Below are 23288 nucleotides of genomic sequence, written 5' to 3'. Positions count from 1 at the left end.
CCCCTCCTTCTTAACTTCTCAACAGCTGCCAGGTCACTTTACGAAATGTCTGGAGGAAAATATGCAGCACGGTGTCGTTTGAGTGTTATATCATTTTGTCGACAGTGAAGCATGTGCACTTGAATGTGCGAGAAAATAAAAGGTTCAGTATTCCAATATTTGAGATGACTTGTGAAGGCATCTTTGTCCGATGGGAATGAAGATGCCAGAAAGATGTGATCAGCACGGGAACAGAAAGCAGATATTTAAAACTGATACCGATAATATCTCAGAGTTCAACGCGTCTTTAACAACTCATTCTCATAAAACCAAAGTGTTCCGTGTATTTAAGGAGCCAAGAAATCTAAAGCGTCAAACATTACCACTATGATTAGTTCTGAAACCCAATACATGTATCCATGTTCCATAAAGGTCCCCATGGATTATATCATAATAACTCAAAAGTCTACATAGAGAAAGTTGAAATATGTAGCAAATGAATTCTTGAACTTTCTTTTTACCTGGGAAATGAGTGACAGGCCTAACATGGAGGAAGGACAGGGGATGATTTAGGCTAAGGGAAGTTTGGGTGAAGACAAAACGAGAGCAGCAATAGCAGCAGGATAACATTTCGGTGATCCCAACTAGAGGATGCTAAAACCGTGCTTAGGGCTGCCTTGCCCCGATGGATACCTAATGAGAGCAAGAGAAACATCTATCTGGCCATTCACCATGATACCGTCGACAGAGGTAGATCGCTACCACAGATTGGCTTGGGTGCGGTGTGGAAGGCGAAAGAAAAAATTGAAAAACAGACAAGGCTGTGGTGTAAGGAAAGAATAAGAATTAGGGAGTGAGAAATGGAGAAAGGAGAAAGCAAGAGATAGACCGGACTGGACGGGGGGGGGGAAATCACAATGATGACACGTAAGTGCAAAGAGCGATTAAGGATTTACTTTCAAAAGGACTCCCATTGATCTTTTTTGATAGACCTGCAATAAATCAAACCGGATTGACTCGCATGAGAACCAAGCCTAATCCTTTAGTCAGATCCAGGAGAACTCCAACCAAACCAGCTGTTAATTTAGGCTTTACAAGATAAAGCGGGAGAAATCCAACCTGATGTACCCTAGGGCAGAGGCTTACATCATCTCTGTAAAGCAATCAACTTATTGCCAGTTTGGAGAGGTAATCAGAGCACATACTGAGAGAGGAGAGGGAGGGTGGGGGGACAAGGGGAGTAAGTGCTGGGTTGAGAGAGGGCAGAGGAAAAAGAGAAAAAGTACGGTAGACAAGAGATGGCTGAAGAGGTTAGAAAAAACAGAAGCAAACGAATGTTAGAAAATCTAAAATGGGTGCACTTGAGAATGTTGTTATTGAAAAAAATAAAGAATAAAATGCTTTTTCTGCATGCTGGGCAGATACACAGATCCTCTGACTGAAACAATGAATTGAAACTTTGAAAGAAAAAACATGTTTACACAGAGTACATCTCCAATTATCTCCAGAGGGTGAAGATAAAACAGAGAGGAGCTGGGTAGCTGCAAACAGTAGCGCTGTGGGCTGACAGCAGGGAGTGGAGGCAGGCTTCAGCTCCCCCCCCCCCTCCACACCACCCTGTAATTTCCCTGGAGGCCAGCCCAGACCTCGTCCCCATCCCCAGTGGCCGGTGCCACCTCAGCCGGGCCCTGCCAGTCGCGCTGTGGCTGCACCAAAGCAGAACCATAGTAATTTAAATGGTTATTTTTGTTTTGGGGAACAAGAGAACTTTTTTTTTTCCAAGCTCTGGGCGGAAGTATTGCAAGACACCATCCAGCCCACACTGAGAAAACCATACAGATGTCTGTTTCAGCTGCTCATTCTGTGTTTGTGTGTGAACTGGATGTCAGCGACAGCGTACTACGGGGTTTTTGGTTCCTCTTCTTCACTGGGTGTGAGACACTGCGGTAGAGCCTAAAAACACCACCCCCCTATTATGTACACACTGACAGACAGACTCATTAGCGCACCATCTCCCTCGTCTTTAATGTCCTGTTTACAACGCGAAACAACCAGATCAGGACTGAAATCCAATCACGGAGCTTTGCAGGGCCCTGTGTCGGCCTCGCAGGAGAGCTGAGGAGAAGCAGGCCTTGTAATCTCTGGACACTGTCCAAGAGAAACCAAACCTCAGGAGTCAAAACAAAACCACACATAAAATCAGAGTTAAAACAGCAGCCTCTATTCAGCCCGTTGTGACCCCACTAGAACACGAACACACACACACACACACACACTCTCCTGGTTACACTGTGTGCACACAGGGATCACTCCGACTTCGGCTGGGCGCCACTCATATCGCCAAATTGACTGAAGGTTGGTGACTTGGGTTTTGACAGAGGCTCGTTGGTGTGTGTTAATACAAACACACAACACGCACACACATACATAGGAGTCATCCATGTAAAGGAGACTGCCACTTAAGCTCAACACACATCAGCCTGGTCTATCTTTAGCAGCTGGGCTAAACTGTGAAAACCGCACAACAACTCTGCTAACCCCCCCCCCTCCCAGCCAGTCTCTCCTGACTTCAAATAAGACGGCCTGGCTCTTTGGCAGTAGCTGCACACTGGCACCTCCCTCCACGGCCACAAGGTCACACGTTTAATTACACAGAAAGTAGTAATCTCACCAGACAGATGGCAAGCAGGCCGCCTCTCAATTACTTTATGCCCAATTGAATCATTACTTATGTTATTTGCTAAATCATGGCACACGGCAAAGCACCACAAAACACTGGATTTGTGCGACAAGTGGGGGGTGGAGTGTTACAGGGTCGTGGCAGTGTTAGGATACAGAAGCAGATGTGTCTCTTGCCAAGCAACTGTGACAGCGATCAAAAAGGCGTGAAGAATACAAACGCATGACTGTGTTAGCTTTTGGAAAAAAACTGGGAGTTTAATACCACAGTGATCAGTGCCAGAAAAAACAGACCCTTATTTTTTCTCAAAACCAAAACTGGTGCAGAACATCAGCCTATGTGGAAACAGTCGGCTCCCGGCAGCCCAGTTGAGGAAACCGCATGACAAGGCCAATTTAAAACGCAAAGAACGCGTCTGTTTTTTAAAAGTGGGCCAAGAGAAAAAGAGTTGGGTTGTTCTGGAGGGGTTTTTTTCTTCAGGGCAAACGGTTTGTCATTCGGGAGCATCCCAATGGGCACGACAACCCCAGAACGGCCAGTGTGAGCGGTCTCATCTCATCTCAGCGTCCGCCCCTATCGATGCCTCACTCGTAATTTCTCAGCTTCTTTTGCCAACGGCTTCTGTGAACAATTAGAGGTTGACTTTCCCAGCGTCTCAGACCACAGCATCCCAATCTCTGGCCAGGGAGCTCTAACAGTTGAGCTGTCCAGCCAAGAAACCAGATTCTCCTTAAGTTCAGACCTGAATGTTGCTATTTATTCACTAACTGTTAGTGAGGCCTGTTTGAGCTTGTTTAAGATTTAACACTAACACAGAGCTAAATAACAGCAAATTAACTGGCCTAATTAATGTCAAATACATGCTTTTAATGATATCATTTCTGAATGTACAACCAATGTAAACTCAATTACCAACATTGTGGTCATACCAAAATACATATGTTGGCTGTTAATTGTCCAGGTGATTGGCTGCTTGTTGGGGCACATTACTTCCCATGAACCAACACTTATGGATTGTTTTAGACCACATATTACTGTCATGCTAAAAGTAGTCAAATGTATGCCATGTAAAGCAAAACTTGTCTGAGTTATGTACAGCTGAGGCAATTGTTACTTCTAAATTTACCAAAGCATTAGAGGAACAACTTCAACTGGTTGGTGAGTGGCTCAAATAACTTCACACCAAAGCCATGTCCTATGAAACTACACACAGAGGCAGTGAAAAACATTTGTCCTACTGCTGACTGTAATAAGGCTGGCTGCTCGCCACTAACTGGGAACAGTTGTGTTGAGAGGCACGTCTACTGATGTAAAGTGATCTGTGGGAGCATATAGAAAACTTCCATGCATGTTTTTCTGAGTTAGTGTGAGGAATTGCACTGGCCTATAGACGGCAGCCAGCAGTTGTTCTCCCATGAGGGGGGGTAAGCATCTGGGAAGAAGCAAGCGAGCGGATCAGGAGAAGATGATGACTGGATCTGCATATTTACTGCACAGGATTTTCAGATTGCAGGACTCAAAAGTGATCCCAAAGGCGAGTGTAGAAAATGAGAAGAGAGGGTCCATGGAACTTCCCCTCGAAGGCTCAGAGGGCTTACAGTAATGGCTCCCAGGCACATCTACAACCCCACTATCCTGAGAGGACGGGGGAGGCTTCCTGTTCCACTTTCCAGTTGTGACATTGCTCTGCATGGGAGAGAAGCTGCATGGCTTTTTAATACCACAAAGTTCACAGGGATATCAGCGAGATTGAAACTTACCAGAGAGAAGTTAAAGGGGCATTTTTACATAATGATTTACTAGTCAGTCTGCATCTCTAATGCTGTGTAGGGTTATCAAAAGGAACTTTTGAATGTAAATTAAACTATAACCAGGCAGGGCTGAATGTTATAATCACACACCCAGAGCAAAAATGCAGAATCAAACCATACCAGAATACAATCTTTAGAAAGTATTTTATGGCATTTCGTATTCACAATTAGGCAGCAGATGTGACATAGTGGAGTATTTCCAACAATGAAGGTGATCACATGCCTCGTGTAGTTTAGCACATGACAGGTATCACGTCGCCAATGATGTAATCATATCATGTGTGCAGGTCTGTTAACTATCGCTGTAAATTCAAGACAATGTGGATACTTTCAATTACACACCTTGTTAATTATATTTCCTGTGCAGTGCATACTAAAACAGCAGATCAGCTGGATATGGCATGTTTGCACAATGTTTCCCACTTACCTTTAAAATATTTAAAACACTTGTTGCATAAGACCAGAATCTTTTTAGCTGTTTAAATCAAGGTAAGATTAACGCACTTATTTTGACATCTCTCTCTATAGAAGTGCAAAGACAAGACTGAAGAATGTACGGTATACAGAGTAGTTGCAGAAGGTGCATGCACAGGCGCATAGAGCAGGTTTCAGCCTTAAGCCTCAGGACTGCAGGGAGGCCTGCCCATTTGATCCCCAACTGGGAGGGAATTCAAGCTGATGCTGTCTCCCAATGGCCCACACTTGACTGTGAGCCTTGCTGTGTTCCCCAGCTGCTGTACGGCAGGCATAGCGGACAGCACTGGCACCTGTCTTTGACAAGCCTCGGCATTCACACTGACTCTGGTTTCCTGAAACCGGATGCCTGGCAGTCAGGTGACAAATGCTAACACACACTGTCTCCGACACACACCGCGTATGCTCACCAGCAAACCAAATCTGAACCAAGAGGCACTTAAGTGTGATCTTAACCACTTAAAATGCATCGGCATCCTAGTGAGAGAAGTCGTAGCCTCTCATGTTTCTCTGTCTGATATCAAACCCTGCCCTGATTCAGGCTGTGGCTTGGAGCTGTAAACCAAAGCTTCCCTCAATGCCTCTCACCCGCCCGGCTATGCTCTAACCGCTGTTTTTGCATACCGCTCAGCTTGTGTAACCGTTGAGTGGTTTCGCTCTAGCGAGACAATGGCTGTGTAGCAGACTAAGCAGAGAGAAGCCATCTAATGTCCATGTGTTGCAAGAGTTGACAAACACAAATCTGTCCACGCTATTCAAAGGAAAACGGACAAAAACACCTTAAAGAAAATACTTTTTATAAAAACAATCATAAGTGAAACTGCAAATGCGCGAGCCAAAAGGAAATATGTCTCAGATGCTTAGGTCATCATGCTGAGGGCTTTGCATACTCAAAGTAAACATCGCCATCCACACTCTAATTATAACTCAATAGTTCAGAGAGATTACAAAAGTCAATCTGGGTCGGGGTGAAGTGAAACAGAATGTCAACAAAAAATTCATAAAGCTTGCTCTTCTATGTATTAACTTTCAATTACTTCTAATTAGATAGTAATTAAACTGTTTGTTAGCACACTGCTTGATAGCTTGACACTAGAACCGGGAATTAGGTTACAGGTCTGCTCTTTGGGGGCGTTTAATTACTATGGCCTGTCACAGTGTTGCTTCAACTGCTGCATATAGAGAGAGCAGTCATTTAACCTGCAGGATGTGATTGAGTTTGTGGTACGGCAAGGCATTGTGGTACTCACTCTGCCGCCCAGCGGACCACATCCCTGTTCCCCCACCTCATTTGCAAAGCAATCCCTCTTCCCTCTCACTCACTGCACTCAGTGCATCTTTTTGTCATTTCCATGTCCAGGGTCCATTTGTTTTGTCCGCTGAGACGGCAAAGGGGGTGGAGTGGAGAGAAGTTGGAAACCAGTTCTCAAGGAGACTGCTGTGCAACTAAAGAGCATCTTCACATATAGCCCCCTGACAAACAAAATACACACCCATATCCACCCGGCCAACACACACCCACCTCTTCCCCGTCTGACTAATGTGCCCTGACACTCGTACATCACCCGTAAATTGGCCAAATGAATTAACCACGGCCCCTGCTTAGCTTTACGGGCTTTAAATGGATTTTCTTCTCCCCAGGTCTGCCCAATAATTGCATTTATCCATCTTGTTGAAGCCAGGTTTACACACTCGCGAAGATCATGCCAATCCCCGGATATATTTTCCGCTCTGGTGGCAAGAGTGTGAGAGATTTGTCATCGGATCATAACAGGTCATTCAAACAACAATTAGTTTGACGACTCCCGCCGTATGTCAAGGTCTAGCTCCTTGTTGGACAGGACCTTGGTTGAAGCAATGAGCTGCCTCCTATCTCTTCATCTGTCTGTACATCTCTTAAGTTGCCCTTCCCTTATGTCTCAGCGTGATAAATTGAGCCCTGTAAATACTTTCTATCTATCATCCAAGCCACCAGGTTAAAGCAGCAAACACCCACAGTAGGGAAGAAAGTAGAGGCCATGAGTCTTCACTGTTCACAAACACACATTCAGACGGAGAGCAGAGGCAGGGTGAAGGCAGAGCTGTGAACACCAGCATCAGTGGGGGTCATCTCCACACTTGTGAATGTTTGAACAGAAGTGCATTAGACACTGGGGGGGCCCAAAGGACAATTCAGCTATGTAAACATGCAGCAACTTCCTTCCCTCAGCTCCTCCAGGCCTGCACTGAGACGAGCCACTGTTTAAACAGCACACACAGCATTCCTGTGCCTGGGCCCCGGCCAGCTGCTGCATCCTCACTGCAGGCCTGCCCGGCTGCCTGAGCAGAGACAGATACAGGCCTTACAACAGCAAGGGTCATCCACAACACACAAAGGGCTTTTATAGACATGCAAAACTGGACTCGTGTAGTTGAAATGCTCCAGAGCCCTACGCTGGCTTCTTAAATACTAACGGCCAGAGTTCACGGACCTCCCACAGAACAGAGATTAGCCATTGAAAGAAGTAAATTCATCACGTCGCAAAAGGGTCCATCATGAAATCTTAACCGCCTGACGCCACCTGTAATGACGAAACTGGACATTTATCTTTATTGATATTTCAAATATGCAAAGTGTAGCAGCCATAAAGATACAGAAGGCAGTAAAGAGGAGATAAAGAGCCTCCTGGTTCTAAAGGGCACTGTGACGTGGCATCACATGACACAAAGGCCATTCCCGCTCAGTGATGCCAGTCTCTTATCTCAACTTCCGATATGACCTTAAATCTGAAATTCACCTTTTGCTATGCCATGCTGAGGGATAGTAAAGTAAAACAACTATATACAGTATAGTTCACTTCAACATTTTCACTTTTACAGAAATGTAGGGACTCAACACAATAATTAAAGACTGTTTATATATAACCAAGACATCCCAAAAGTGACAGGCCAGTATACCCTTTTTTATTTAATCCACCAAAGACAAACTTTGGAATTGTGTGGTGTTAATTCTGGACCTTAACATAGGTTGTTCCACTTAAGTAACTTCCAAACCAAATAAGAGAGCTCTCACTCGTAACAGTTTAAAAACAAATGAATTGCCACATGGAAACCTGCTGGAAAAAGACTTTTGTCCCATTGTGGGTAAGACCCATAATTACAGAAACCAGAATGCAGAATAATCATCCTTAAATGATTCCTGTGCCAAAGTATGTAAACTCGTAGAACCGGAAAACATGTCCAGCACTAATCTGAATGTAATACTTAACACAGAGCTTTAAAAAAAAAAAAAGCATCTGTCATTCAGGGTTTGACTAAAGGAAATACAATCATGACATCCTCCTTTAGTCAATGCCTTAGCAGTGGACACACCAATGGTCATTATTTCTATCAAATATTCATTTCAGGGTGTACTACACTGCATTGTTTTCCACCACAGGAGTGCCACGTTCCCTCTTGCCTATCTGTTTGTCAGCCAGTTCATTAGCTCCTCTGTCCGTCCGTCAGCTCTCCATCTGGCTGTTGGTGAAGGCCACTCATCTCACCTCGGGACATTGTCCAAACAAGACACTCTATTCACTCTGACCCCTGGAGGGAGGAAGCCAATTGACAATTCACTCAAAGCAGTGAGTCAATTTGTTCACTTTTGGAATTGACCCCGAACCACGGCTGACACACCGGCCTCTCACTAGTGTGGAATGGATATTAGCAAGCGGGAGGAGTTAAAGAATTTAAAGCATTTAAAACAATATCCATACATACGTTTTCAGTTTACTGCTACGCATCTAAGTAGTACAGTTTACATTTCGTAGACACATTTTAGGGTTAAGAGAACAGCAAGTATTTGAAAGTCCATCTTATATGTAATTATTAAAAATGAAAGCACTGTTTTTAGACCATTTGCAAATACATTGTAATGTTTTTATGATTACATTACCAATCATATTGCTTCATGCTGCATTTTTCTGCCAATTTTTTTGTACACGTTACCTGCACAATGGTTGGCAATTCACTGCTCACGTGCGAGACCTAGACCATGTGTTGATGTAACAAGCTGTTCACATGATATGTTATCTAGTGCTGTACACAAGTTGACAGCTGTCTCTTTAAAAGAGGCGTATTATTATTTGGTGTAAATAGGTTTCTAACAGCTGGTTAAAGAGCTAACATGGGAATTTACTCCTAATCTGTTTTCCACTGGAATTGGTTCATCAACTAGATGAAGAAAAAAAATCCAACGCTGTTCCACACGGCACGCCAGTGTAAAGGGGTTACATTTTATTAGCATTGTGCATTATAAAAGTAATCTCGGCAACATTTCTTTCCCCCTGACAAATCCTACAGTAATCCGCAGATTAGCAGATTCATTTATTTCTGCTTGCACTCTGAAACCTCCCTCACCTTGCGCGGGCAGTTATGAATCCAGCACCTTTTTACGACAAACAAGCAGACGATCACCTCATTAGCCGACTCACTCCGCTTCCCTCACACGCACATAATCACATAATCACACAAACACACACTCCTCAGAGCTTATCCTGCTACAATTAAAAGTTTAATTAGTAAATCAAAAATACATTGACTGGAGATTTATCACCTTAAATTCCTCCATTATGTGTTTAGCACATAATGGAGGAATGCCTCCTTCCCATCTGAGCAGATTATCTGCATAAACAAATTCCCTTGACAATTTTAAGAATAGAGATACAAAAACAAGACTGCTGAAAAACACCATCGGCATTTTATACTGAATGTGGTGAAAACTAAATTTAGATATTGCCTATAGAGTTTCATGTTTACGTTTTATATGTTGTAGTTCAAATTTAAATATTGCAGAATATTGGAGCTCAAACTATTAAAGATTGTGTTTCTATTTTATGTTGAAAATATAATTTACTGATGAGGAAGATTCCTGTATTTTCTACCACTTTCCTCTGATTATTCATGTACAAGAGAAAAAAGGAAAAGCATAAATGAAAGGAGATAAATACAAACTATTTAACACATTAGCGTGAATGAGATTCTTCTTCTGTGGTACGTTCCAGAGCATTCTACCACATCTATAAAAGGCTGGTGTACCACAGGTGTTCTCTGCACACTGGCACGGCTAGTCATTATCTAGCCCGACATGATCATTAAGAGCTGTGATGGCACCTCCTCCCTCAAAGCACACACAGACACAGACACACACCAAAAAAACTCCAGTGGAGACTCAAGCAGTCCTTATCAGTGGTTGTAAAAAAAAAAAGGGGTGAGAGGGGAAGCTCCTTTCTCAACGAAAAAGCATGTCAGCGCCGGTGCACTTTGACCCTTCCCAAACACACTCCGCAATCCAAACAGAAGGCCGGCACCACCAGAATTCCTCCAGCGTCACAGGGGCTCCATAACCAAGATCTTTTAAGGAAACATTTTCTGATGACGATGAGTGTGGGGAAACACGGAGAGCAACGTGGAGGGAAGGGTGGGTTACGGGGGGGGGGGCAGAAACCGCACACATGAACACATGCCTGCTCGTCAAGCGTGGCTGAAAACTGAAACGTGCGTGCTCCAATCTGTGTTCCTCTCTTTTTTTCCTTCCACAGGAAGATAAATGTGAAGCCTAGGGGCGCTATTGTTTGGACATCTAACCAGGAACTGTCGCTGCTCTCATTGCCCTTGCATTAACAGCAATTATGCGCTCTATTCAGACGGCTTTTGTGCGTCCGACCCCCAGCCCCCCCGCCGTCGCCCCAACGTCCCCCTCCGCTCACTCACTCACACACACACACACTCAGGGCCCAAACACACATTTCCCGCTTTTCTCTGCCCCCTCCTCCTGCCCCCTCCTCCTGCCCCGTGCTTTCCCTCCCACTCCGCTACTGCTGAACTCATTTGGCTACTGGAGCACTCTGCTTCCATTATGAATGAACTTAGAGAAATATGCACATTCAAGGCAGGGAAAAGACGAAGAAGAAAAAAAGAAATGCACATTCCAGAAGTATTTCTAGAGTGATACCTGAGCTCCAACTATTCTTCATGTAACACTCTTTGGATGTCGTACCCACAACAACAACATTTTAAATTACAGCTCAACAGAATAAAATACTTTTGAGAAAATCTTAAACACTCATCAGCCTTTCTAGAAAAAGGCTATTCTAAAGGTTTTGTAATTATGACACTTCGTGAAAATTCTAAGTAATAATCTCTTGAAACCAACTTATCCTAACCTTCATATCTAAAAGATGCAATCAATAGTCATTTTAACCTTATCGTTCAGCTGAATGCAGCACAGAACCACTGCCAATAAAATCTCATCATTTATAATCGATGTTATCACCATTTTCAATAAGCCTTTATTTGAAACAGCTGCATTTAAATTCACTGTATTGGCTGGAAAGTGAGAATAAGCTCCACATTCTACAAAACAACACATGTAATTATACTGTGGGACATTTAACAGGGATGAAAGAATCTGATATTCATTATCAATCATGAATTTGAAAATGCAAAAGGAGGAAATGTACTATTGACTCAAAGTTTGGGTTTTAAGGATTCCAAAATTCAGAAAAGGTTTTATATTAAAAAGGAATTAGCCAAAGATTCAAGGGAATACAAAATGTGATGTCTGCCAAGGAAAAAAAACCTAAATAGAAATAAAGCAACATGGTCTGTATATAAATACAAATGTAACTGGTGGCTAACACGCACACACAATAATTTAATTTCCATGTTTTAAGGGAGCCCCAAGCCCTGTGGGCCAGGAGCACAGCTAGCCTATATTTAACAGATGACAAAAGTTGCATTCCAGATGTACAGTACTATCTTTGTGTTGAGCTCTATAGAAATGCATGGGAGAAAGAGGGAGCGAGAGGGGGGTGCGGCTGGAAGAGGAGGGGGTTTACACTGGGGGCTGGAGGGGGGGGGCACCAGTGCACAGCTGCTAAACTAATGCCTTTTTTTTCTTCGCTCAGGCACAGAGAAGCAGAGTGTGGTGGCTCACTGACAGAAACAAGGAAGGATACAGGAGGTGAAAATGAATTTATCCATTCTGAGCATAATTTGTTTTACCAAAAGAAAAAGAAAAAAAAATACCCAGGCTGTGCTGTGACTTAATGAGTAACAGGCATAATCTGCTACATTGAAGTCAAAATTAGGCATCAGATTGGCTGTTATTACATTAAAAACAATGAAGTCAATGATTTAATTTTAAAAAAAAGGTTCAGCCTCAAACCAGACTTGACTGCAGCTGAACGTTAGCTACACCCAAACCCAGCTCTCACTGCCACCAGGGAACCACCACTCCCTTTGCACTAGTTAACAATCTGATTAGAAACACACTCAAACTGATTTTTTTTTCTCTAGCAGAGTGACAGATCGACGAGCGCATAAGCTCTCACACGGCTCAGCCTGCCAACATCATCAGCATTAGACAATTAAGCCCCGCTAGCTGAGAGAGAAAAATATATATCTTCTCAGTAAATATTTACTGCACAAATCTTTTACATTCATTCACCAGGCACTAACAAAACCTTACTGTAGTCCCTCTCTTTCCGAGTCCCCACCACCCACCACCACCACCACCACCTCCCTACCCCTACATCTGCGATTCATTGACTTTACAATTTACCACATGTCGAGATGGGAGAGGTCGAGCCTCCATCTGAATCACGGCACAAATATGCAAGTGATTTATTGTTTTAAAAACCCTGGGCCGATTTAGTGCAACTCCACTTTCCCTGAGCATTACTCCTATTGGCAGACCATGAACAATTACAGTTCGGACTAATTAAGCTCGGAGAATGTGCTGTGCACCACTAATGTCTAGCAGGCCCCAATTTTAATTTAATGGTGCCAAACTTTGCTTCCCAGCACACCCAACCCCCCCCCCACACCAACTTAACTCCTCAAATCCAAAGCAGATTGTGCTTTTTATGACTGTTTATTGAGTCGAAGAAAAATAAGGACCTTTTCTTTCCGCTCTCCTCGCATAGGATGAGAGAAACAGCAGAGAGAGAGAGGAAGAGATGGAGCACAAAAAGGAGTAGTGGGAGGGAGAGAGAGAGCGGGAGCCGCTTCCGCCATACTTTGTAAACAAAAGTGATTTGCAAGACAAAAGGAGCGCAACCTTCCAACTCAATTCAGAGTGCATTTTGCGGCTGGAGGCTCAAAATACGGCCGCGTCGTGCCACCAAACCCCCCGCGGACACCAATTAGGCCCTATTAACATGTAAAGCCAATTTGATAAGGTGTGGGCCCTCTCCCTTAAATCCGCATTAAACTATCTTTCCTCTCGTCACTGCCAAAAATCCATTTACAGCAGGCGAACACACATAATCCATATGATATACCATTGTTATGCTTATGCTGCTGCCACATTTAGGAAAGATACTGTCTGTCTGTGTCAATTATAACAGATAAGGCCACAGCAATGTGTGCACGTGAGCACAAAGGAGGTGGTGCTGCATTCACTTCTGCATGTTCATTACAATAATCCGACCAGAAAATCCTCCATTATTATGTCTTCCCAAAATAAGAAGAGAAAGGAAGAAGTCAGCCTGTATGGGAGCGGATTTATTTTTTTAAAGAAGGTGAATCTGCGGCAACAGGAGCGATCCTGGCTCGACAACACAGCGGAAACAAAGAGGGAAAAGGGGAGAAAAGCTATTGTTTCAACCACACAAAGCCTTTGCAGCGTCTTGTAGTAGAATCGCCACGGGTTCTGGGAGCGTCTTTCTTCACTCTAAACACAACGTAGGATGCTTGGTGTTGCGTTTTCATCCCCCCTCCACTTTCTTGTTCTTTTTTAAACTACTCGTAATTATAGGTCGAAACTCAAAACCTCCGCCAAAAGTCTCCAGGCTTGGAGAATTATGGGGCCAGGGGTGGCGTCAAATATCTTAACATTCATAAGTCCGAGAGGCAGTAAATAAAGCCAGTGGATTTACGGTCCTGCAGCCCTGGTGCAGGAGAGCTGGCCGTCCAGATCCCGCTCTCCCTCCCTGAGCCTCTGCGTCTCCAGACCTGTTGAGGTGTGATGTTAGCCCACAGCACCGCAGTTAACCCGCCGCCTTTTTTCACAAGCCCTGTGTTAGCATCGGCAGGAAACAAAAGGTAGACAGAGAGAGGAAGGGAGATAGAGAGAGCAAAAGGAGATAGAAAACCAGGGTGAACTGGGCAGGCCACTTGTCCAATTCAACCTGCACCCAGTGATCCAGCAGGCCTTTGTGTGAGGTTTGGGGAGGAGGGAGACGGCAGGGTGAGGAGAGGAGGAGACGAGGACAGGAAGGCTTTTAAAGCCCAGGCACCACGTCACGTCAAATTGCTAAATGATACTAAATTGTGAGTCTCCTTGGACTTAGGTGGTAGGAAAAACAAATTCGCACTGATTATGGCTCCCAGAGGTCAGACAAATTATGGTAACCGCCACATTTTTTTTTCGCCCACTTTGGACATGCAAAAACAAAAATCACAGAAATAGGGGGAAATGTCAAAACAGATCAGGGTTAAGTGCCAGCTGACAGAAAAAAAATCTATTTGTATCTGAGTTTTGCACTGAGAATTACCTGCATTTTTTCCAATATAGGAATCATATTTACATTTAAAACATTATAATTAAAACACAACAATGCAGATTTAAAGGCCTTCTACATCCTGAAAATAATTGTACAGCATCGTCTAACCAAGAGGAGCAGAAGAATGAAAATGAAGGGAAAAGCAGCTAGAATCAAAGCCTTTCATGGCAAGACAGAGAAAGTCTCATTGCAATAATACCAGCAGTCATATTCAGTGCCTCACATGACATGTTAGGGAGCAAGACAGCTAATCAATGTCCAGGTGAATTATTTATGCCAGCTTTAAGTCTAATACATTTATATTACAGCGGCCGCCGACTTCAAAGCTCTAATGGCTGGACACACAGGGCGCTACAGACAGTGGGGGCCGAGGCTCTACAGAAGGAAGATCACCGCAAGCAGAAAAACCATGTTCATCATCTGCACTGTTCAGGTAGATCTGGGAATTCAGCTGTGGAAAATGTTGTCTCTTAATATGCCAATAAACACCTCCTCAATAATCAGCAGTGGCTTTTTAGAGATTTTGTAATATTGTAAATAAATACAGTGGTACAGAGAGGAAACTACACAACAGGTAACAAATAAAAAAGGGACGTATATTTTTAAGTATAATAATAATAAAAGATCCTTCTCTTTCTGAAAATAGTATTTCAGGGGTGGAATTAAGGGAGCAAAGGTCAACACTGTCTTGCCGCAGCATCTTCCAGCCATGCTGCACAATTCACTACATTTCTTACTGCTGCATAAGCACAATGAAATGAGCGCTCCTCGGACTAGCACTACGCACAAAGAAAACTACAAACCTCTGCCACTGACACAAGGAAGTGCCTCAGTTTAAATCCTGTGTGTTGTTGTGAATGTGTGTTTGTGTCAGTACTGATGAGAATAATGAGTGACTAATTCCACATACCAGCCAGTAGCGTTAACAAGGCTGGCTGACTAAGAGGGAAAGAATGGCACAATGTTCTCATATGCTGGGAATAATAAAAATCTTTTAAAAACCATAAAACACACACATGCGTAGAAAGGATTGTGTAAGCATCACAAATTATTTGAAACCATGGGCGATCACGTTGAACAACAAAACAGAAATTGTGTCAAACACAAAAGAAGGCATTATGTATCAGATGTGCATTTATATTTCAAGGTGTGCACAGCGCACAAAACAAAAAAAATGGAGGTAACAAATATCAGTTTCGTTAGGCAAAAGCTGAGCTGGTGGGGGGGTGGGGGGTCATATTTCCTAATGCCTGGTCTTTGCCTTAACCTTGTAAAATGAGATGACAGGTCCTAAAGCACAGACTTGTAATTGCAACCGTTTAAAATAGGGGGGCTAAAAAACACCCATGGTTGAGAAAATTATGCCGCTTAAGGATTGCTATTGCCCAGTGGGACCTGTGAGGTGCTGAGCAAATGAGTAAGTGTGCATAATTATAGCATAGCTGATTGTGTCTAAATAACATGAATTTATTTATAAATATGGGTTAACATAGCACATGCTTCTTTTCTTTTTTTAAAGGCAGTGTATTCCTCATTAGAAGCATATGGCGCACATGCAGAGCACAGCATAGTGTTGCACAATCATTCCCATTCAATAAATAATTTTAAATAATAGATATCAAAAATAAATAATTATTAAACGATTTAGAAAAAAAACAACTAAAATGTTAATGCATGCACCTTTCAAATAATGTCTTTACAGGTTTTGACACATGCAAATCACTTTGAAAAGCTCATTTGCATATTGATTTTATTTGTGTGCTTTTACATTGCTTTACACTGCTTGCAGCGTGTCAGAAAGCCAGTGTAAAGGTCTCAAATGCTCATGCAGCTTGTGATAGAAAAAAGGGCATGTTTGATGAGGCTGTGCAAACACAAACCAAAGCATTATTCAGTGGGTTAAAAACATGCACTTGTAGCCTGGAATACAGGACAATAATAACATAATAGAATAATATTTTCACCATTTGATATGCATTTAATTAAAAAGTTGTTCAAGTAAAATTTCAGACAGCATTTAAGTAAACAAAAAGGCAAGTGCACAGGACCTGCCATATAACCAGAATGACCATTTTCATTGTTTTGGGTCCTAGCGCTTAGCACTGTTAGCATGCTAGCTGCTGCCCACGACAAACACGCACGAGCTGCCTGCAGGCGGACATGCATGCCACTGTACTGTACACTTCACGAGCTGCAAAACTTGGCTCGACGCTTTTATCGGCTGCACTTGCGGGTGACAACACTCTGTGTCCGGCAGACAGTGTCTGCCCAGACCCCGTGTGAGTGTGTGTAGTGTGTGTGTGAGGATTGTGTGTGCACATACAGTTGTAAATAAATGAACTTACTGTGCGTGCTGTTGGCGAAAGTGATCCATTGGGAAGGTAGGGGCTTGAGAGATCGGGGATCATTATAAATGGATAGCCCGGGTACGGTGGGCTCTTGAACAGCCCTCCATCTTGCCTTTTCGCAGCTAACATGGCGGGGGGGAAAGAAGAAAACTTTTTTTTAATAAAAGCGGCCTTGAAAACTTTTTTCCCACAAAATGCATTTGAGGAATAAAGCGGAGGAGGTGCCCTCCGTCAGGCACATATAATGTCATGGTGCAAAAACAGCCAAGAGAGGAACAATAAAGCAGAAACTCACCCTCTTCTAAACTTTCTCTTGTTTTGTCTCTGAAAGTTTCAGATCTAGGCGGAGGCCGTCTTTCCGCCTTGAAATGCAATGAAACACAGGGATTGCGTTAAAGTTAACACAACGGCCGACGAGGGTGATAGTTAACTTTCTTTTTTAAGTGTCTCAGCGTGACAATGTGAGAATTATGAAGGCAGCAGTTTCACAGAGCCGGGGAACAGCGAGCCCCGCGTTTAATGCTGCAACTTACCTCTGAATCCGAAGAGCTGTTTTGATTCGTTTCCGACTCGTTTACAAGAGAAGATTTGACATCGGCTAAATCCCTTTCTGCCGAGAGGTTCTCCGAGATTTTCTCTTCCTGTTCCCCTTCGTCTTTGAAGGAAATCATTTCATCGTTTGCACCCAGATCGTCCCCTCCACCGCCGTTGAGTTGCGGCATTTTTTCCCGTGCAAAAATATTTTGGGGGGCAAAACACGAAGTTTTAAACCCTTGATCTCGGTGATCAGGAAAGTCCGAGTTTAAGTTTTGGTTCTGTATTGGCGTTTTCCAAAGCTCTGGCGGTTGGTAGAAAACTAAAAAAGAAGGGAATCTTGGCAGAAAAAGGAAGCCGGAGAAGGAGCCGAGCCGCTCGGATTGAGTGAGTTGAAGTTGGTCGGAGTGGTTTTCAGTTCAAAGGCGGCTCTGATTGACAGATAGAGAGGGATGGAAATAGAGAGAGTCTGGATTCAGGATTATTGACAGGGAGAAACACACAAGAAACTAATGAGATTCAAACAGGGAGGGACTTGAAGTGACGTTTTCATAAATAGGAGGAAAAAAAAGAAGAAGGGGGGGGAGAGAGAGGAAAAGAGAGAGGGAGGCAGGAGGAAGCCGGCGGACGACTGCAGAGAAAAGCATGTGAGGAGGAAAAAGCCAGTTTGTGAGCAGGACAGTGATGGTGGAATAGGAGGAAGATAGGAGTTACTTGTAAATGTGGATTAAACGCACATATGGGCGGTCTCCCGGTAAAAAAAAAAATGAAAAGAGGGTTCTTCCTCAGGCTATTTTGCAACCAGTTTGACTCCACCATTCCCTACCAGTCTGTCACACAGGGGCCAAATTAAGTTAAAGTTTATTTTCTTTTTCATGCCTTATTTTAATTCTAATAGTCACCTTTTTTTGGCTTATAAAATCGAGGCCTATCAAAGCAAGCTTTTAATCCAAGCTTGTTTTCTTATTTTATCTGCTTTGTCAGTGCCTCAGATCTATTTTTTATTATATTAGATAATGTTCCCTCAGATCTATTTTTTGGGATGCAGGGTGTTATTGCATCCTGCTTTGTTGACAGGTGTGATGTCCTCTGGGACTAACCTGAATTCCTCCCTGGCAGCACAGACAGAGCTGTTTTTATTTCTCTCTCCTCCCTCAGCAACAAGGCTGGACACAAATAACTGATGCTCCATTTTTGTCTCTTCTTCCTACTGAAATACAGCCTAAATAGGGCATTAGTAAGACAATGCCTGTAGGTGATTGCATTAAATACAAATAAATAAATTGACAACATGAATTTAAAAATAGGTGTCTAGTATATTAATGGTAACAAAAAATGTATTTGTCCTGTGTTTTTTTTTTCATTTGACATTATATGAAGACATTTATTGTATTTAATGTGTTCCAATTAATTAAGAAATAGGATTTGAAGAAAATATAACAATAAAGAAAAAAGGTTAAATGTAAAACATACGACAATTTCCTCGGATAAGAAAACAGGTTATTTAGGGGCAAATGCAAGATAAGGTATAAAAAAAACTCCCGTTGCATAAAATAATGTATTTAAAAGCAAAAGGAGGGGGGGGGAACCTGATGCTTGCTCCAGTAGAACAAGGGGATTGTGTGTGTGTGTGTGTGTGTGTGTGTGTGTGTGTGTGTGTGTGTGTGTGTGTGTGTGTGTTTTCTGTGTGTTTTTGTGTGTGTGTGTTGGGGATGTGCTCAGCACCGGTGATTCACTAACCTTATCTCATCTGCTCAGGAAATGCCATTTCTATTATAGCCGATATTTGATGGAGTAATCACAAAATCAACAATGAATTTCAAATGTAACTGGCAGAAATAGAGCTGATAAATACATCCAGGTGACACTTACACTGTGTTGCAACATGGCTGACTCCTTGCAAGCAAAATAAATACATCTCTATAAGATCAAAACAAAACGTAGAATTGCTGATTAAAAAAATATATTGTTTCATGTCACGGTGCTGTTAGACGCAGGAAAACAAATGTTATGACAGTAATTCCTCTGTATCTGCCCTCAGAAGTGTTGTCAAACAGCAGTGAGGGGGGAATTATGTGCACACACAGTGTAGCACCAAAGTGTTAATCTGCCTACCAACGCACCTAGACCAGGCAACACCATGAAAAGCAGACGATTCCGCTCAATGATCACTGATGTGCTTTATCTGGATGAGTTGAAGGCAGTGTTTGTGTTAGCAACCAGCAGTGTGAGGGAGCAGGGAGGAAGGGAGAGTCTCTGGTTCTCATCCAGTGTGTGTTGAAGCAGCCGGTAGAAGAAGAAGAAGAGGCCCCCCGCGGCTCGGGGCCCTCCAAACCTGAGCCCACACAGACCAGACCAAAGCAGAGGAGCTCCAAGCTGGCCTCTCCCCGGATTGCCTCAGCAGGTACCTGAGAGTTAACTGGGGGCTGGCAGCGTGTTATCATGCCTGCCGTGGGGACACCTGCCTCTGATGCTGCCCTGGTGATTCTAATCTGCAGGACCCTTTAATAAGATGATGATAGGCTGCGTCGATGCTGCTCTGAATAGTGGAGCAGGAGCATGCTTTCTGTTGCTGTTTTTTTTGTTGTTGTGGCGGCGGCCTCACCTCTGCTCCATGTGCAGCTGTGGTTTGGTGGTACAACTGGGGATTGTTTCATCCACACACTTCCATGTCTCAGTGTGTGGAGGAAGTCAGAGGCGTCACCAGCGTCTGATCACATGACTTCAGCTTGTTATTGTAGCCTTCATCTGCAATGGTGATAAATAAATACACTGATTTTAATTAAATGATAATCAATTGCAGATTTAATTATAATATTTCTCTGTGGCCAATACACATTTAGCTATGAAAATACATGATACAAATACTTTAAATAATTAATGATATGTCATTGTGTAACCTTTCAGACAGCTCTGTTGGAAGTCTTCTCTATGTGTGTCTGGCTATAGGAGGTTTAAAATTAAATATAGTAACACATGTTTGCCTCTTTTATTAATATGTATGTTTTCTTTTTGCCTAATCCTGCCTATGTAATGCTACTATAATTTAGGCAATAAACAACACATTATAAATATGGCAAATAAAACAAAAAATCTTTATTTATTGCTTTACATAACATAAAACAATGAATTTCCAATATGTAATAATTGTCTTTGCTTGTGTGAGGCATGCTTTTTATTTGCATATTTTTAGGATTGCACTCTTAAAAGCAGCCAGTAATCAATTTTAAAGGATTTTCTAGGGAAATTATTTATTTTGATGTAGAATAATTAAATATTAGATCTATAGTCAGTCAGCGCTATTAGAATAAGCAGAGTGAATAAAAGACCCCCTTAATCCTCTGAATCCCACTGCACATATGTTTATGTTTGTTGATACTGTGTTCTAAAGGGGTATTAATAAATAAAAGAAATAGATCCGTCAAAATAAATGAACAATGTGCATTGGGAAACCTAATATGATATTTTACATGTTATTGTTTAATATGAATTTGATATTTGTCATATAATTATGTTTTCACACATTTCCCTGATTGTTCTGTAATTTGATTTAACAGCTTTTACTCTACTTTTACATCTACAGGACGCGGTTAAAAGACTGTTTCATAAAAGAAGAAAGAATTTGCCTGCAAAATAAATTGTACATAAGCACTCAAAGAAACAGATTGGAAAAATCCTCACACAGAACACCAAACTACTTTGAGAAATCACCTACTTTTCTGTGAACACCCTCATTGTTTCATCTCGAGCAGGGAAGGCAGCAGCAGCACACAGTGCACTTCCTCTGTGTTTGCAAACAGTTAATTACCCATCATGCATCCATGTTGCCAACCACACCAGCTAAAAGGTCTCTCGTTGCTGATTAACATATTCCTGCTGGAAATTTTCTATTTTTTCCCTCGCAGAAAAATGCTTGTTATATGTTAGCTGTGTTTTGATTTATTCCAGTAATGAAGTTTGTTCTCTTGATAAGTGAAACTTAACATTTTACTTTAGACAAGTGCACATTTCCTCTATTATTGGGAGAGATGCTGTTAAGTATTTTGGCATTTATAGATAATGCTGTCGTTCACCATAATTACATGTACTAATGGTCCTGTTTTTTTAAGAACGGACAGGAGGGAGAAGTATAAAAATGGACTATTTCATATTGTATGTTATTCATATATTATTATTTAATTCATTCGAGTAAAAGCAAATCAGAGAATGAATATCTAGATTGTGCTTGCATGAATAGTTAATTGTGTGTTTTCTAATAGTGTTCTTATTACTGTGCTTGTTAAATTCAGCATTTGACAGTTTTTTATGAAGAATATTTCTGTGAGTACTTTTTTTTTTATCACTGAAGAATATTTGCTCAGTCTCTGCTGGCTTGGAATTGTTACTCCACACATCAAAAGAATGAAGAAAAGATTTGGGAGGAAAGATTTGGAAATGTAATAATTGTATATATATTGAATAAATACTGTATGTATATATATATATGGAGAGAGAGAGAGACTTTATATATTTTGTTTCTTTTTGTATACTTGAAGAAGTAGTTCCTCTGCTCTCTTGTCTCTCAGCGTTTTTATCATTTGTCACAATAGAACAATACATTTGATGAATACAAATAAAAGCTTTGTTTGAAATAAGTATGTTCTTAAGTCTTCGTGTTATGACGACCAAAGCTAAGGTTACTGAATGGGGGCAACATCTTTTATCATACATAGAAAAACGGTTTGAATTGTTATCAATGCAGAAATGCAGAATGTCTGTTTTCTGTCAAGTCAAGAGCACATTAGTGTTGAAAAACACCTTCTTGAAACGATGGCGAAAATATTTTCCCCGTGTACAATCCACAATCACAATGAAGACAGTGGAGAGAGAGGATAATAGTGTAATGAACAGTGAGTCACATTGGCCTGTGACTCTGCACTCATCTAAAATCAATACCAACCTCCAGAGATGTCTCAACTAATATAACAAACAGCCCAACAAGCATTTCATTAGGGTTAAAAGTTTATGAATCAATAATCAAAATCTCAGGATGCAGAGCGTTATTATTTTCCTCCCTAGACAAATCCCAGGAGTGGGATCCGGAGTCTGGACACTCATGATTAATGTAGGTACACTGTTTTTGATATCACTGTAGGTTTTGGAGCGGAGTGTCTCCAGAACTGATCCAAACAGCATCGTGGGAACCGTATTAAGCCGGCTACGTGAGCTGTCTCCCGTCGCCTCCAAAACAAACAGCCAAGCGTTTTTCAGATATGGACGCGATAGTCATTAATCAAGGTCCCAGGCAGGTCCTGAACTCTCTAAACATGGAATCCACCAGAGAGACGAGGTAACCTGCAGTATGAACCGGCGGCCAGCACAAACAACGTTCACCTGCCCGTCATCTCGCAGGAGGAGGAGAGCCAAGCTGCTGCTGGCTGCTAAATGTTACTTAAAGGTCAATGGTATACATGCCAACGGGTCGATGATTTGAGTCATATCTTTTTAGACTGGCAGGTAGCCGAAGGGATTTTATATGCTGATTTATGTCTTGATTGGGAGAAAAGATGGTGTGTGCGTGTGTGGACCTATATCCGACACAATGCAAAGTCCAGTTATCCTCCTACAAGAAGGAGCGTGGTGTTGATTTTATCACACTAACAGACTCCTATAATGAAAGCTGAAAAGGAATTAATGAAACTCTTATCTTAGGGTATCCAGCCTTGATTGCAAGATCCTGATGAATTTGAGATGTTTTCATTTGTCGCCTGTCACTAACGCAATGTAAAGTCAAACAGCCACATTTAATCTCTGACCTCTGTGTTTTTAAACCCTCGGCTGCCAAAACAAAAAAAGCCCAAAAGCAGATGCACAGGACAAATGCAGAGAAAGTGGCTTCCTGTTGACCCCTGCTTTGTGTTTGAGGAGCACATGGGAACTCTCCCTTTCTCTG

The 23288-nt window shown here is 42.2% G+C and overlaps 1 protein-coding gene across 18 annotated transcripts in view; it reads right to left on the bottom strand.

The window, feature by feature from the left end:
- The window catches only part of tcf7l2 (transcription factor 7 like 2), a 92505-nt gene extending 74490 nt beyond the window's left edge, over positions 1-18015 (bottom strand). For 7 of the 18 annotated variants that reach the window (XM_010768874.1, XM_010768876.1, XM_010768875.1 and 4 more), the window contains exons 1-3: positions 17356-18014; positions 17118-17184; positions 16820-16944 (exon numbers count right to left, since the gene is read on the bottom strand). In XM_010768874.1, the coding sequence (XP_010767176.1) occupies positions 16820-16944; positions 17118-17184; positions 17356-17544 (381 nt within the window). In that variant the 5' untranslated portion in view covers positions 17545-18014. Of the gene's footprint in view, positions 1-16819; positions 16945-17117; positions 17185-17355 lie in introns of all 18 variants that reach the window. The other 11 variants (XM_010768877.1, XM_010768872.1, XM_010768879.1 and 8 more) reach the window with 3 other exon arrangements.
- Between the last annotated feature and the right edge of the window lie 5273 nt (positions 18016-23288).

Source organism: Notothenia coriiceps, unplaced genomic scaffold (assembly GCF_000735185.1).
Source record: "Notothenia coriiceps isolate Sejong01 unplaced genomic scaffold, NC01 NC01_scaffold00006104, whole genome shotgun sequence".
Classification (NCBI taxonomy): domain Eukaryota; kingdom Metazoa; phylum Chordata; class Actinopteri; order Perciformes; family Nototheniidae; genus Notothenia; species Notothenia coriiceps.
The sequence above is the reverse complement of the archived record's forward strand: the minus strand, read 5'-3'. Positions and strand labels throughout refer to the sequence as shown.